Raw genomic sequence first — 12,543 nt, 5'->3', positions numbered from 1 at the left:
TCTAATTACACTTCCATCAAATTTAATTACACGATTGTTGGTAAAATATTTGATTTTTAATTTGTTGCTTCCGCTTCACAGTCGTTTATGTCACAAGGGCTGTAAAATGCGATTGTCGCATCGGAAGATTTTTTTCGTAGATAATCTACAATCTCGTCTAGTCAGCTGTTTTACACTAATCCATCATTAACATTTAATTCAACACGTGTTATATTAATCTTATTAGAAATTGTTCATTGCTCTGAGTGTCATCTAATTGTTTCCATGAATGATAAGGTGTAACCTTTGGCAAGGAAACTCTCGAATACAAATGGGAATACAAATGAGACAGTTTTCCGAACGTGGAAATTTGTGTCACTGTCGTTTGAATTCATGGTCATAGGAGCAAATCTTGGAAATTATCGTTTAGATTCCGCACGCGTTCTGCACATTATGTCATTTAGAATTTGTGGGATTTTGCTTTTATGGGATTACTAGGCTGTGAGTTTTTTGTTATCGAAATTGACACTCTCCGGCTTGATTAAAAAACAAAACAAGTAACACTATTTATTATTATTATTAGTAATAGAAGTACACAGTTCGACTATACGTCATTTTTCCTGCAGGAGATATTTTATATATCATCAGAATTTGAAAAGTTAGATACCTGTAATAGATACATGTAGATTTTGATTAACAGATGGCGCCACAAGCAACTGACAAGTTAAAGATCGAATACGTTCTCAGACGTAAGTAACTCTTTAAAGATGTTGGTAACACACTTTTTTTCGGTAGTTGTCTGATAAGATTAACAGGTTCCTGTATTTTTATCAGCGTATGTTGGGTTGCGTATCCTTATCAGTCGCATATTTTTGCCTGTCCCATGATTTTATCACGAATATCCTCCTTGATAACTTGAGTCACTGTTTATACAAATTTTATTTTCGACTCGACCAATTATTTTAGTTTGCAACATTTCCAAGCCCCTAAATCTATCCATTCGTTATCTTGACGAAAGCTACGAAAAGTAAATACCCAAGACTACGATAAGGCCGCATGATATATCAGATAACACAGACAATGTGGAAGAACGTAATTATAACAAGTTTTAAACAAAAGTTTTAATAATAAAATGTGGTTACAAATTGTGCCACTCTTTGTGTTAATATTGATAAGTGAACATGGTTGTGAAGACAGTGGTGATAAAAACGATACTGTTGTTTCTGGTGTGACAGACGTTATGCATGTGCATGACTCGAACAATGATACTGAGCTTACTGAGAAGTTACGGGGTGATTTAAATGATGTTGTTGGAGTAACCACTCAAGTCAGCGTTGCCAAGCCGACGAAAAAAAAAAAGAAGAAAAAGAAACAAAAGAAACGGGCATTTTCAACGACATCTACAACTTTGACTACAACGTCTCCAGCGATAACGATACCAGTTGAAATAACAACACTATTTCCCACGACTATAACGACAACAACAACGCGGCCTACGACGACAATAACGACAACAACACGTCCTACAACTACAACTACAACTACAACGACGACGCGTCCAACGACTACAACTAGAACAACAACACGTCCTACAACAACAACAACGACAACGCCTCCAACAACGACTACTCAGACCGCACTAAAAACTACCCCCAAAACTGGCAATGATAAAGTTGATATTTTTGCGGCTTTCAACTGGAATTATCTATATTTTCTCTTCCTGTTGATTCCAATCGGAATAATACCATTCGCTATAATATTTTGCAAACGAAAAAAGAAAAAAGACTCCAGTGGTAAATTCAGTTTTTCCCAAAACTCACTTAAAACACGACCATTTTTAGATAACCAAAGCAAGAATAGAAGGAGATCCATCCCTTCATGGGTTTTCAGCGACCCTGATTTTGCTGACGAAGAAGTTGTCACTTTGAATGAACAGAAGTAATTTTGGTTATGTTTGAAAATGACGGACCTGGTGAAAATAGTTTGATTGCCCAGCCACTACGGAGTGTCACCTTCAATTATGGCCGAGGACCCCTTTAGTGCCAACTTCATTCTTATAAATATATCAAATTCATAGAATAAAGTTAGCAATGAAGGGTTGGAGTACAATAAATGGGCGTAATTACACAAAAAACATCCAACCCACATCGACTTTCAAGATTTGAAAAGTTTTAATTAGAAATGAACAAGTGAAGATTACTTTGCTTTTGATACACTTTTCTAAACAAATTTTTACATTATTTTCGACACTTTACATGAATGTCTTGGTTTTTATTGGGTTGAATGTTTTTTGGAAAATAAATAAAAATGTTTTTAATGCATTTGGAATTTATTAATTGTCATAACAAATAATAATAACACCCACAATAGAGAAATCTTATACCCCAAAGTTTAGAAATTGTACTTGTTTTGAAACAAAGGCAATTTAAGGTAATCAAACGATACATTTTTTTGTCACAGATTGCTCATTTGATCGTCTCTATTTTTTGTCTATGGCCGGTTTTAAATCGACTATTAGTTGTGTGGGGATTTTTGTGTAAGTTTTATGGAAGCTTTTCATGTTTTCCCAAGTCTTCAAAATACGACCGAGGTGTATTGATGTATCCTAATTAATATTACGAAAAACGATTTTATATGGAAGATTCTTGCTTAACTTTGTTAAGAAAAACATAAATGCAGATTTCTACTGCCACTTATAAACGTTGCGTCATGTTTTTTTAACTTTACTAATATTCTCCTTTTAGGGACAAAAGCGGAAGTGATTTTAAAACGTTGAAGTAAAGAGGCCCGTGTAGTCAAGTCACTCCTCCAAAGTGCTAAAATCTGGAGGAAATGCGAGATGTCAGTTCTATTTATAGATCTTAACAGGGTGAGTTTCAAGAATCATTGAATTTGAATTTACATCCATTCGTTCGGTTTCCACTAGACTTGAAGTAGACAAAACTTGCTTACTCCTGATTGGTTGAACAAATGGTGTGTAGTTTCCATAAACCTAAGAAACCAAAAATTACTATATCGGCGCGAACCCACTAAAGTGTATTGTTGGTTGGCTATGTGCTACATGTTCAGGCGTCGTTATTTATACTAACTAGACTTATTTTCAGAGTACAAACTAATTACAGACATTGCTGCTTGAATAAGAAAGCAAGAAGATTCTTCACTGTTGGTTTTCTTATGTTCCTAAGAATGACACGAAAGAAATTATGCAGTTAAGGACTTGGTGTTGGTGAAATGGATTTGGACTGAAATGTTTAAACGCAGTTGTAAGCTGAAAACTTTTTCAATCACAGCTTTTAAATGCTTTGTGGTCTTTTAGGGACAAAGTTTATGTTTGGAACTTGGAGTATTGAAGTTGTCGAGAAAGAAAATGCTACAAAGACTGTGGAGGATCTTTTGGACAATTTTGCGATGTTAAGAAATCATCAGGAATTGGAAGTCTGTGGAGAATGAAAAGTTTTTTCGTTTCTTGCAAACGCGAGATTCTACAATATTCATTTTTGTGGGTAAATGCATCGCGAGGAGTGGAAGTGGACGTTGAAGGTGATTTGAACGGCTTTATTGAAACTAAAAAAGACGCACGCTGTGGTACGAAGTCGTGTTGGCTCATTGTGCCGAGAAATAGAGGGTTTATTTTGCTTTTCTAAATTCACTTTTCAGATATGGTGGAATTTGCAGGTGCAATCAATTGAAAGCTTCAACTGACATGAACAGCGCCAACAACTACACAGAATCAGAAAGTCCCAGCTGCTTTGCATGAAGAAACGATCAAAGTTCTTTACTGTTTGTCGACTTTCTTATTTTCCTGGGAATGATAGAAAATAAATTATGCAAGTTGAGAACTTCATTTGAATTTGTTGTTGGTGAAATGGATTTGCAACAAATTTATGGGTCTTTATGGAAATTTATAAACGCAGGTAAGGTGAAAATTGTTTGAATGTCAGCTTTGAAATGTTTCGTGGTATTTCAGGGTCCAACTTCATTACTAGAGTTTGTTATTAAGAGACTGAGTCTATAGATGATGGTCTTTTCATGACTACACACATCTTGATGGCACCACCCATAGCCTAAGATGTCGAAAAGGCGGTTGTCGTCGCTCAACGTTGAAGGACTCTGCAAGTTATTGCACAGAATTGAAGAAACCACTCATTCAACGGCTCCCAGAGTACAGTGAATTGATCCAGGAGCATAATAACATCACGAAAAAGGTGCTGCTTCACTGCAACATTGATGAAAAAGGTTAAATTGAAACATTGTTTTAAGTCAAAGTCAAATGTTCTTTTTCCAGTTGTTGAAGATGTCTTTCAGTGATTGGGAGATGTTCAAACTGTTGCTGATTTCATTGCGGGAGCACGAAGTTTGCAGCGTTTTCAAACCTGATGAGGTCTACGAGCAGAAAACGAGGAGTGTTCTTTTAGAGATGACCCAACAAAGGAACTTGACCAACGGAAACGGCTCTGGAGGACACCTGCTGTCTTGTGAGCTGTTTTGTGAAGTCAAGGAAACATCAGGGAACGGAAGTTTATGGAGAATTTTTATTGGTTTCTTGAAAACGCGAGATCTGCTTGTTCAGGAAGGATGGAAGGTTTGTTTGTTTTCTTTTCTCACCATTCATGGTCTCACCTTAATCTCTTAGTTGCAGCTGAACACGACTTTGTTGTCGTTCCTCTTGGTCAAAGAAGCAGGCGCAATTGAAAGCTTTGCCGAGAAGAAACAGCAATTAACTACAGAGTGACAATCTCAGCTGTACATTCAGGTAAGGTAACATGTTCCTGATGAAACTTTTTTACACTTCTTGCAGGAAGAAGATGGAGGGAGGAAGGAGAGAGAGAGGAAGAGATGGGCACAGTTTGAAGTGTCTTTTTTGCTCACATTATTTTATGTTGTTAGTCAAAATGATGTAATTTGCTATGCTCATTTGATTACACACATAAAGTTTAAATTGAGGGCTTTGTTTTCTTTCCTTTTTTCCGGTTAGTAGTCGTTTTCATCCAAAAATTTATCCAATTGCAAAAAATGCTTGAATTAGTAGTTCGGCATTATTCCCACCAGGTGGCGCTTACTCAAGAAAATTTTGGTAAAAATCCGGGCTAAATCGATTAGCTAAGTTTCAATCCACAAACTTAGCCCTCTGGTGAGAGAATGTATGAACTAAATAGTTCGGCATTATTTCCACCAGGTGGCGCTTACTCAAAAAATTTTGGTAAAAATCCAAACTAAATTTATTAGCTAAGTTTCAAACCACAAATTTAGCCCTCTGGTGAGAGAATCTATGAACTAAATAGTTCGGCATTATTCCCACCAGGTGGCGCTTACTCAAGAAAATTTTGGTAAAAATCCAAGCTAAATCGATTAGCTAAGTTTCAAACCACAAATTTAGCCCTCTGGTGAGAGAATGTATGAACTAAATAGTTCGGCATTATTCCCACCAGGTGGCGCTTACTCAAGAAAATTTTGGTAAAAATCCGGGCTAAATCGATTAGCTAAGTTTCAAACCACAAATTTAGCCCTCTGGTGAGAGAATGTATGAACTAAATAGTTCGGCATTATTCCCACCAGGTGGCGCTTACTCAAGAAAATTTTGGTAAAAATCCGGGCTAAATCGATTAGCTAAGTTTCAAACCACAAACTTAGCCCTCTGGTGAGAGAATGCATGAACTAAATAGTTCGGCTTTATTCCACCAGGTGGCGTTTACTCAAAAATATGTGGTAATTTTTTTGCCAGATTGGTTAGCCAAGTTTCAAACCACAAATTTAGCCCTCTGGTGAGAGAACTTGAACTAAAAACGGCCCACAAAAAAAAAATAGGTCAAAATTTGAGAAGCAAAGTTTCTATTGTAGAAGATTTTGCAATTTCCAAAAATGTCAAAGAGTTTATAAAAAGATTAAGGCCACAACATCAAAAAAAAAAAAAACAATTGAATGCCAGAAAAAGCCTAAGTCTCAATAAAAATTCCTACAATGATCACAAAAACAATTGAATGGCTACAAAAACTATAAATCGAATACCATGGTAAAAAAAAACCAAAATTGACTTCAAAAGGAGAAGACTCATCCAAGACTCAAGACTTGAATCAATCTTCTCATCTGACAGCTGTCCTTCATCGAGGCGATTGCTTAAGTCCACTTGATCTTCAGACTCAGTCTTGCGTTCACATCCTTGTCACTCTACACTTTTTCATGCCCTTCTCTTCTCCATTCTAGTTCCTACGAGAGGTACGAAATAGATAGGTTTCATGAAGAACATGTTTGTTACCTCACCTGAAAAAAACTCTTCAATTTACGTATAGTTAGGACTGACTTTCTCATTCTGTTCAGTTCCTGGTTCTTCACGTTAGGCAAAGCTTTCAATTGTTTGCGCCTGTTTCTTCACCAAGAGTAGAACAAAGTATTGTTCAGCTGCAACTGAAAGATTAAGGTAAGACCATGAATGGAGAGAAAAGAAAACAAACCTTCCATTCCTCCTGAACAAGCAGCAAAGCATTCAGCATTGTAGGATCTCAGGATCTCGCGTTTTCAAGAAACCAATGAAAATTCTCCATAAACTTCCGTTTCCTGATGTTTCCTTAACAAAATAGCTCACAAGACACCAGATGTTCTTCAGAAGCCTTTGCAGTATTTTCTTTCTTGACAAATGCATCTCGATGATGCTGTTTCTGTTGGTTGAGTTCCTTTGGGTCTTCTCTAAAAGAACACTCCTCGTTTTCTGCTCGTAGACCTCATCAGGTTTGAAAACGCTGCAAACTTCGTGCTCCCGCAATGCAATCAGCAACACTTTGAACATCTCCCAGTCACTGAACGACATCTTCAACCACTGGAAAAAGAACATTTGACTTTGACTTAAAACATGTTTAAATTTAACCTTTTTCATCCACATTGCAGTAAAGCAGCACCTTTTTCATGATGTTATGCTCCTTGATCAATTCACTGTTCTCTGGGAGCACTGAATGGGTGGTTTCTTCAATTCTGTGCAATAACTTGCAGAGTCCTTTAGCGTTGAGCGACGACAACCGCCTTTTCGACATCTTAGGCTATGGGTATCATCCATCGATTCAGTCTCTTAATAATAAACTCTGGTAATGAAGTTGGAACCTGAAATACCACGAAACATTTCAAGGCTGGAATTCAAACAGTTTTCAGCTTACCTGCGTTTAAAAATTCCAATAAAGACCCATAAATTTGTTGTAAATCAACTCCAACTCTAAATAGCTTCAAATGAACTTCTTAACTTGTGTAATTTCTTTGCTACCATGCCCAGAAGAACGAGAAAGTAAACAGCAAAGAATTCTGGTGGTTTTCTTGTGCAAGCAGAATCGTTGTTAATCATTTGTTGTGCTCTGAAAATAAGTTTTAATTAGTAAGAATTGAGTCTTAAACATGCGGCATGTAGGCAACCAATAATACACTTTAGTAATTTCGTGGTAGCATAGTAACTTTTGTTTTCTTAGGTTGATGCCAGTTTGCACTAATCGTTCAACCAATCAAAATTAAGCAAGTTTGACCTTTGCAAGTCTAGTGGAAACTGAAGACAAAGGAGGGAAATTCAAAGTGGAAATTTTAGCAACACAACCTTGAAACTCACCCTGTTAAAATAGGAAGAATTGGCATCTCGCATTTCCTTCAGACTTTGGCACTTGGCCTTCTTTAATTTCTACAACTTTTTGCTGCCAGTCCTTCTGTTTTTCTATCTGAAAGAAAACGATCAGTTAGATTATACATGACGCAACGTTTATAAGTAACAGTTTCTTAATGTTTTTCTTAACAAAGTTTTGCAAGAACCTTTTGTAGAAAATAGTTAGGTTAAGTCACCTCGGACGTATTTTGACGACTTGAGGAAACATCAAAATCTTCCACTAGCTACGCACAACACCAGACTAGAGTTAAACACTTCTGAAAGATACAAAAGCCCCCGACAAGAGTAATAAATCGATTTGAAACCAAAACTCGATTTGTAAACATCGCGAGAAGTTTTTGTATAAAAGCCACCTAGCGGAATAACGCCGAAGTTGATAGTTCACGCCTCCTCTCACCAGAGGGCTAAACTTTTGTTTTTAAAACTTACAATTTTTGAATCAAAACCATTGAAGAATGATAAAAAACAGTACCCTCGAATTAAACTGAATAAATATAATTAAAATAAAAAAACACAAACTCAACACTCCTCCTTCTTGCAAAAAGTGTAAAAAAGTTTCACTAAGAACATGTTTGATAGCTTACCTAAAAAAGACGAGGCAAACAATCTGAAATGGGCGAAACTATCCATTCTTAATTAATGGTAATTGATTACTGCTCTAATTCCAACTGATTGCAATAACTTGTAAATTCCGAATGGCAATCCAAGTTCTTGTAGATCATTGTTGTTTTCATATGCTGACTAAAACAGACCAAACAGTTTTACGTGTTAATTCCTCTTCTCATATTACCAAAACCATGACATCATAAAGACCGCAATCGAAAATCCTCCTCGTGTCCTGACTCGCCTCAATCTTCGCGTTTTTTGAACTATTTATTTGGATGGATTTCCACCAATCCCTTACTCGTCGACGGCAGAGAAATAGACGTGGCCAAACTCGTCTCAATGAGAAAAGTCGTCGTGTCTGACTCGCCTCAACAACCTTCGCTCTCTTTGGACTATTATTGTTTAACTCCTCTCCTTTCCTTTTAAAGGAAATAGCACTGGTGCTACAATCGGAATTACCACCCTCGTTGGGGGCCGGCGGTGGTGTACTTTCATCCCTAATTTGAGATTGTATAGGCACTCTAGCCGCTGCATTCTTAAAAAACTGTTTTAGCCCCCGCATCGTCACTCTAAAGTTCTGTGGAGCTTCAAGGTGTTTTTGTATTCATTTCGGCAAATTCCGTTGGATTGGCAAATGTGCGAATCTGCTATCAAGAAGGATGATGGCGCCGTAATCATTTTTGTGTCTTATCACCCGTCCGATGGCTTCAAGACGATGCAATTCGTCGCCGGTGTGTCGTTGTTTAAACCTCCTTACTTCACGATTTTTGGTGTTGCAAAGATAACGTTTCTTCAGTGTGATCAAACACTTTACCTCTGCAGACTCCCATGAAGATCGCCCCCTTAGAGTTGCGGTCCTTAATTTTCGCGTAATACTCCTTCATGGTTGTGGTGAAGGTAACTTTATCATTCGGCTCCACGAAAATCGGCTGAAATCGTGGAATTATTTCCGTTTCATTTCAACGTCGTTTTTACTTTGGTATCGTTGATGGTGCCCCAAATTCCACACTTCTGCCAGGAGCGTTGGCACTTGAGCATTATGGGGTACGACGGGAAGAAGACCAGGACTCCATCCGGGATGTTCTGGATGAAATCCATGAGTACTTGCCCCAAGGACCTCAGATATCTGGAGTTGTCCCTGTTTTGGTAGTTACAGATGAGGAGGCATAACTCGTAAAATATTTGTTTAATTTGCTTAATAAACGAGGCATTGGCCAAAAACTTTTCAAGAGGTCATTTTGGGATGACTTTCAATCAATGTTTTCAATATGAAAACGACGTTTGATACTTTTTGAGGAAGCAGCTTGCCGATTTCTTCAAATTTTCGCACTTTGAAGACGTCATAGCCGGTGGCGTGCTCGAACAAAATGTAGAGTTTAGACTGCAAACAAGAATTAATAAAAGTGAGGTTATGTTTACAAACTCCTAAAAACTCTAACAAGAGAAGAAAAACAAAATTGCGAAAATATCAAAAATTCTAGCGTAACTAATAAGTGTGTCTATTAAGTTTGTGTGGGTTGGAAAGCGAATTTCAATGAAAAACGCCACTCAAAAAGTGAAGTTATTTATGTTTACTAACATTGCGATGTTTCTGCGGAATATCGCCCGAATTGTTGGTAATAGGTAAAACAAACGTTTTTGCAACTCACCATTATAAACTCAGTTATAAAACTCCAAAAACTAAAGGAAAATTGTCAAACGCACATCACACACATTTAGTCAAACCAGAATTTGGTGACTTTCGTTTCGTCAGATTGGTCAGATCAGTCAGTTGCAAATTTAATAATAAAACTTAAAATTATTCTTTGAACTCACCCCCTTAAATAAAAGAGAATTATCTCGCATTTCCTTCAGACTTTAACCTTTTAAGGCTCTGACGCGACTTTGTGAAGAGCTTCTTTACTTCTACATGTTAAGTTGTCAAGTAGTTAACCTCACTTTTTAGAATTTAACCTCAAATTGTGCGATGAACATTCAAAAGCTTCTCAGAGGTAAATCGATGATAATTATTATAGTAGAAATTAATTCAATGAATTTCAGTCCCCGTCGTCTCAGTATTGCAGTCATGTGGCATAAAATACTTTCCGCCGCCTCCCAACTACGACCGTAACCCCCTTAAAAACACGCCCAACTGTCACTAACCTCGTGATTTTTAGATATAAAGATCCCGGAGCGCCCCAAACTGAGATTCGTGGACAAAGTCCCGACTTACACTCCAGGTGTGAGGGCCCCCAAAATGCAGAAGAGATTGAGGTTAATGCGGGGGCCCGAGCCGGTCCACAACTTCCTCCTGCATAAACAGTACGGAATCATGGTGGGTAGATCAACTGTTTTTACAAATAGGCTTTTAATTCACCTTTCAGGCCCTCGGGGGTGGAAGATTGAAGTGGCAACACTTTGAAATGATGAGATTGACGATTGGCAGAAAAATCGATGCAAATAGAATGTTCGCAATCTGGAGAGTCGATGCACCGTGGCAGCCGGTAACGCGCAAAGGACAAGGCCACAGAATGGGCGGTGGTAAGGGGGCTATTGATCATTACGTAGTCCCCATCAAAGCTGGGAGAATCATTTTGGAAGTTGGAGGCAAGTGCGAGTATAAGGAGGTTCAAGCCGTTTTACACGATGTCGCGATGAAGTTGCCGTTCCAGGCGATGGCGGTTTCGCAAGAAATGATGGACGAACTGAAAGAACAAGAAAAATGGAGAGAGGAAAACAATCAGAACGACTATACTATGAAATATGTAATACAGAACAATATGGGAGGATGTCAGCGGTGGTTGTCGCCTTTTGATTGTAAATTCTTAGGAAAATATCTGTAATAAATGGGTGGGACAGTTACAAATACTTTATTTTACTGATTTTGTATGGTAACTTACATATTGTACTTGTACATATATCAGTTGTCTCGATTTACACCAATTTATATGGATGACATACAATTCTGCTTACACTAACCGAAAAATTTCATCACTTTGTGGGGGGGAAAGTGGGCAAACAATTTCTGATATGTCGATCACACACGATCCGTCAGCTTTGGTTCAAAATAATCAGTTTATACAAAAGTCTAATCTAAATGAAGCTTTAGCGCAGCAGGAGGGAATGTTATTGTATAAAACGCACTAAAATCGAATATATTCTAACTACATCGTAACATTGAATTTGTATCTCGAAAGCACAATCTCAAGGGGAAGTTTCTAACATTAACAATGATAATTTCATTTTGATATATACATTTATAAGCGAACTGAATATCGAACGAACACAAAATGATTAATACTGTATAGTGTGTCATGGAAGAGAAAAAAGTGAGCACCCGTACGCAAATCGGAAATCTTTTTTTTGTTTTATACTAAAAGCTTGCATTAAGTGCAGAGGCCTAAGTTGAAAGCTCTCTAAACATTGAAATTTTATGTAGAGGTGGACTAGAACTGACCTAAAGCTTATACTCTCCTCAAAGCGTCTATTTACAATAAAACGAGTATTCATGCACGGAAAGAACCCAATGTATAATACTATCAACGAAACTTGAACCCCATTTAGCCTCAGTCAGGGTTAATATACAATCTACTATGTACACAATTATACAAAACTGTACACAATTCCATGAAACAATAGAAATGAAGAGGGCGTGTTCGACGGAGACTTTCCAATCTCCGCGTCCAACGAAAACAACCTCAGGAACCATATTTGTGCTAAGTAACGCTTACATTAAGTATGGCAATTCGTACGTTGTATAAAATACATAAAATAAAGCTAAAACGGTTTTGACTAGATTATATCAGATCACTGCAAACCTCCTCTAAACATTTCATTTTTCGTTTCGATGTTGTACCCCTTTTAATAAAAGTATTGCGTTTTGAATATGTTGCGTCTAAAGCTCCGTCTACACGATCGGATCGTGCACACGAACCTTATTCTACATATGAATATATAATAACATGTCTTTCGTAGATGCGCGGCCCAAACTTGAGACCGCGACCCTCTCAACTAAATAACAAGCTATATCAGTCTTGCAGATTGCATGTTTTATAGTACGGGTATACATATTGATACAAGAAGAAGGCGAAGGCTCATCTATTCTTAATTGACCCTAATCGAGGTTGTTTAAGCGTACGACTCACTCAAATGGTCAAAGAAGTAATCGAAACTTTGGTTAATATTTACCACGTGGCTTGGACTGATGTTGCCGTTGAGTGCGCTAGCGCGGTATTGTTCGCTGAACGATAATAAAATGTCTCGGATTTTTGCAATGATCTCTTCTACTCAGGCGTTTGATTCCTGAAACAAAACACACATTCATTTCGATAGAAACCTCCGACTAATAT

At 37.5% G+C, this 12,543-nt stretch overlaps 7 protein-coding genes across 7 annotated transcripts in view; 3 read left to right on the top strand and 4 right to left on the bottom strand.

Annotated features, from left to right (window-relative positions):
- The first annotated feature begins 790 nt into the window (after positions 1-790).
- Positions 791-2,300, top strand: LOC148169187 (uncharacterized). The gene is made up of 2 exons (XM_088044721.1): positions 791-1,772; positions 1,821-2,300. The coding sequence occupies exons 1-2, from the start codon at positions 1,112-1,114 to the stop codon at positions 1,919-1,921; spliced, it is 762 nt and encodes a 253-aa protein (XP_087900847.1). The 5' UTR covers positions 791-1,111; the 3' UTR covers positions 1,922-2,300.
- A 1,800-nt stretch (positions 2,301-4,100) lies between these two features.
- LOC148169186 (uncharacterized) lies at positions 4,101-5,022 on the top strand. Its single transcript, XM_088044731.1, has 4 exons — positions 4,101-4,215; positions 4,265-4,561; positions 4,613-4,732; positions 4,778-5,022. Exons 1-3 carry the CDS (start codon positions 4,207-4,209, stop codon positions 4,709-4,711), a joined length of 405 nt encoding a protein of 134 aa, XP_087900857.1. The 5' UTR covers positions 4,101-4,206; the 3' UTR covers positions 4,712-4,732; positions 4,778-5,022.
- Positions 5,023-6,038: 1,016 nt separating this feature from the next.
- On the bottom strand, positions 6,039-6,951 carry LOC148169185 (uncharacterized). Its single transcript, XM_088044734.1, has 4 exons — positions 6,839-6,951; positions 6,429-6,790; positions 6,238-6,381; positions 6,039-6,183 (listed from the first exon to the last, which is right to left on the bottom strand). Exons 1-2 carry the CDS (start codon positions 6,851-6,853, stop codon positions 6,461-6,463), a joined length of 345 nt encoding a protein of 114 aa, XP_087900860.1. The 5' UTR covers positions 6,854-6,951; the 3' UTR covers positions 6,039-6,183; positions 6,238-6,381; positions 6,429-6,460.
- Positions 6,952-7,125: 174 nt separating this feature from the next.
- On the bottom strand, positions 7,126-8,780 carry LOC148169184 (uncharacterized). Its single transcript, XM_088044725.1, has 4 exons — positions 8,400-8,780; positions 8,194-8,350; positions 7,559-7,664; positions 7,126-7,313 (listed from the first exon to the last, which is right to left on the bottom strand). The coding sequence occupies exons 1-2, from the start codon at positions 8,775-8,777 to the stop codon at positions 8,246-8,248; spliced, it is 483 nt and encodes a 160-aa protein (XP_087900851.1). The 5' UTR covers positions 8,778-8,780; the 3' UTR covers positions 7,126-7,313; positions 7,559-7,664; positions 8,194-8,245.
- A 183-nt stretch (positions 8,781-8,963) lies between these two features.
- Positions 8,964-9,956, bottom strand: LOC148169183 (regulator of telomere elongation helicase 1 homolog). The gene is made up of 3 exons (XM_088044735.1): positions 9,865-9,956; positions 9,191-9,596; positions 8,964-9,144 (listed from the first exon to the last, which is right to left on the bottom strand). The coding sequence occupies exons 2-3, from the start codon at positions 9,311-9,313 to the stop codon at positions 8,974-8,976; spliced, it is 294 nt and encodes a 97-aa protein (XP_087900861.1). The 5' UTR covers positions 9,314-9,596; positions 9,865-9,956; the 3' UTR covers positions 8,964-8,973.
- On the top strand, positions 9,953-11,060 carry mRpL16 (mitochondrial ribosomal protein L16). The gene is made up of 4 exons (XM_088044723.1): positions 9,953-10,206; positions 10,256-10,321; positions 10,372-10,529; positions 10,579-11,060. The coding sequence occupies exons 1-4, from the start codon at positions 10,182-10,184 to the stop codon at positions 11,035-11,037; spliced, it is 708 nt and encodes a 235-aa protein (XP_087900849.1). The 5' UTR covers positions 9,953-10,181; the 3' UTR covers positions 11,038-11,060.
- dtn (transmembrane protein 132C dtn) overlaps positions 11,046-12,543 on the bottom strand; it is a 28,528-nt gene continuing 27,030 nt past the window's right edge. The window contains exon 11 of the mRNA XM_088044681.1: positions 11,046-12,496. Coding sequence (XP_087900807.1) covers positions 12,482-12,496 — 15 coding nt within the window. The 3' untranslated portion in view covers positions 11,046-12,481. The remainder of the gene's footprint in view (positions 12,497-12,543) is intronic.

The sequence above is a fragment of the Gnatocerus cornutus genome, chromosome 9, assembly GCF_029298725.1.
Source record: "Gnatocerus cornutus isolate USDA-ARS CGAHR chromosome 9, icGnaCorn1.1, whole genome shotgun sequence".
NCBI classification, from domain to species: Eukaryota; Metazoa; Arthropoda; class Insecta; order Coleoptera; family Tenebrionidae; genus Gnatocerus; species Gnatocerus cornutus.
This window is presented reverse-complemented; position numbering and strand designations above follow the sequence as displayed.

Bases quoted from the DNA above. Each gene is read 5' to 3' on its own strand.
- LOC148169187 (XM_088044721.1), top strand. From the start codon at position 1,112: ATGTGGTTACAAATTGTGCCACTCTTTGTGTTAATATTGATAAGTGAA. The intron at 1,773-1,820 runs GTAAATTCAGTT...GACCATTTTTAG, and splicing joins AAAGAAAAAAGACTCCAGTG to ATAACCAAAGCAAGAATAGA.
- LOC148169186 (XM_088044731.1), top strand. The intron at 4,562-4,612 runs GTTTGTTTGTTT...TTAATCTCTTAG, and splicing joins TTGTTCAGGAAGGATGGAAG to TTGCAGCTGAACACGACTTT.
- LOC148169184 (XM_088044725.1), bottom strand. From the start codon at position 8,777: ATGCGGGGGCTAAAACAGTTTTTTAAGAATGCAGCGGCTAGAGTGCCT. The intron at 8,351-8,399 runs GTAATATGAGAA...GGTCTGTTTTAG, and splicing joins TTTATGATGTCATGGTTTTG to TCAGCATATGAAAACAACAA.
- LOC148169183 (XM_088044735.1), bottom strand. From the start codon at position 9,313: ATGGATTTCATCCAGAACATCCCGGATGGAGTCCTGGTCTTCTTCCCG. The intron at 9,145-9,190 runs GTAAAAACGACG...CCACGATTTCAG, and splicing joins GCACCATCAACGATACCAAA to CCGATTTTCGTGGAGCCGAA.
- mRpL16 (XM_088044723.1), top strand. From the start codon at position 10,182: ATGAACATTCAAAAGCTTCTCAGAG. The intron at 10,322-10,371 runs GTAACCCCCTTA...CGTGATTTTTAG, and splicing joins GCCGCCTCCCAACTACGACC to ATATAAAGATCCCGGAGCGC. The intron at 10,530-10,578 runs GTGGGTAGATCA...TTCACCTTTCAG, and splicing joins ATAAACAGTACGGAATCATG to GCCCTCGGGGGTGGAAGATT.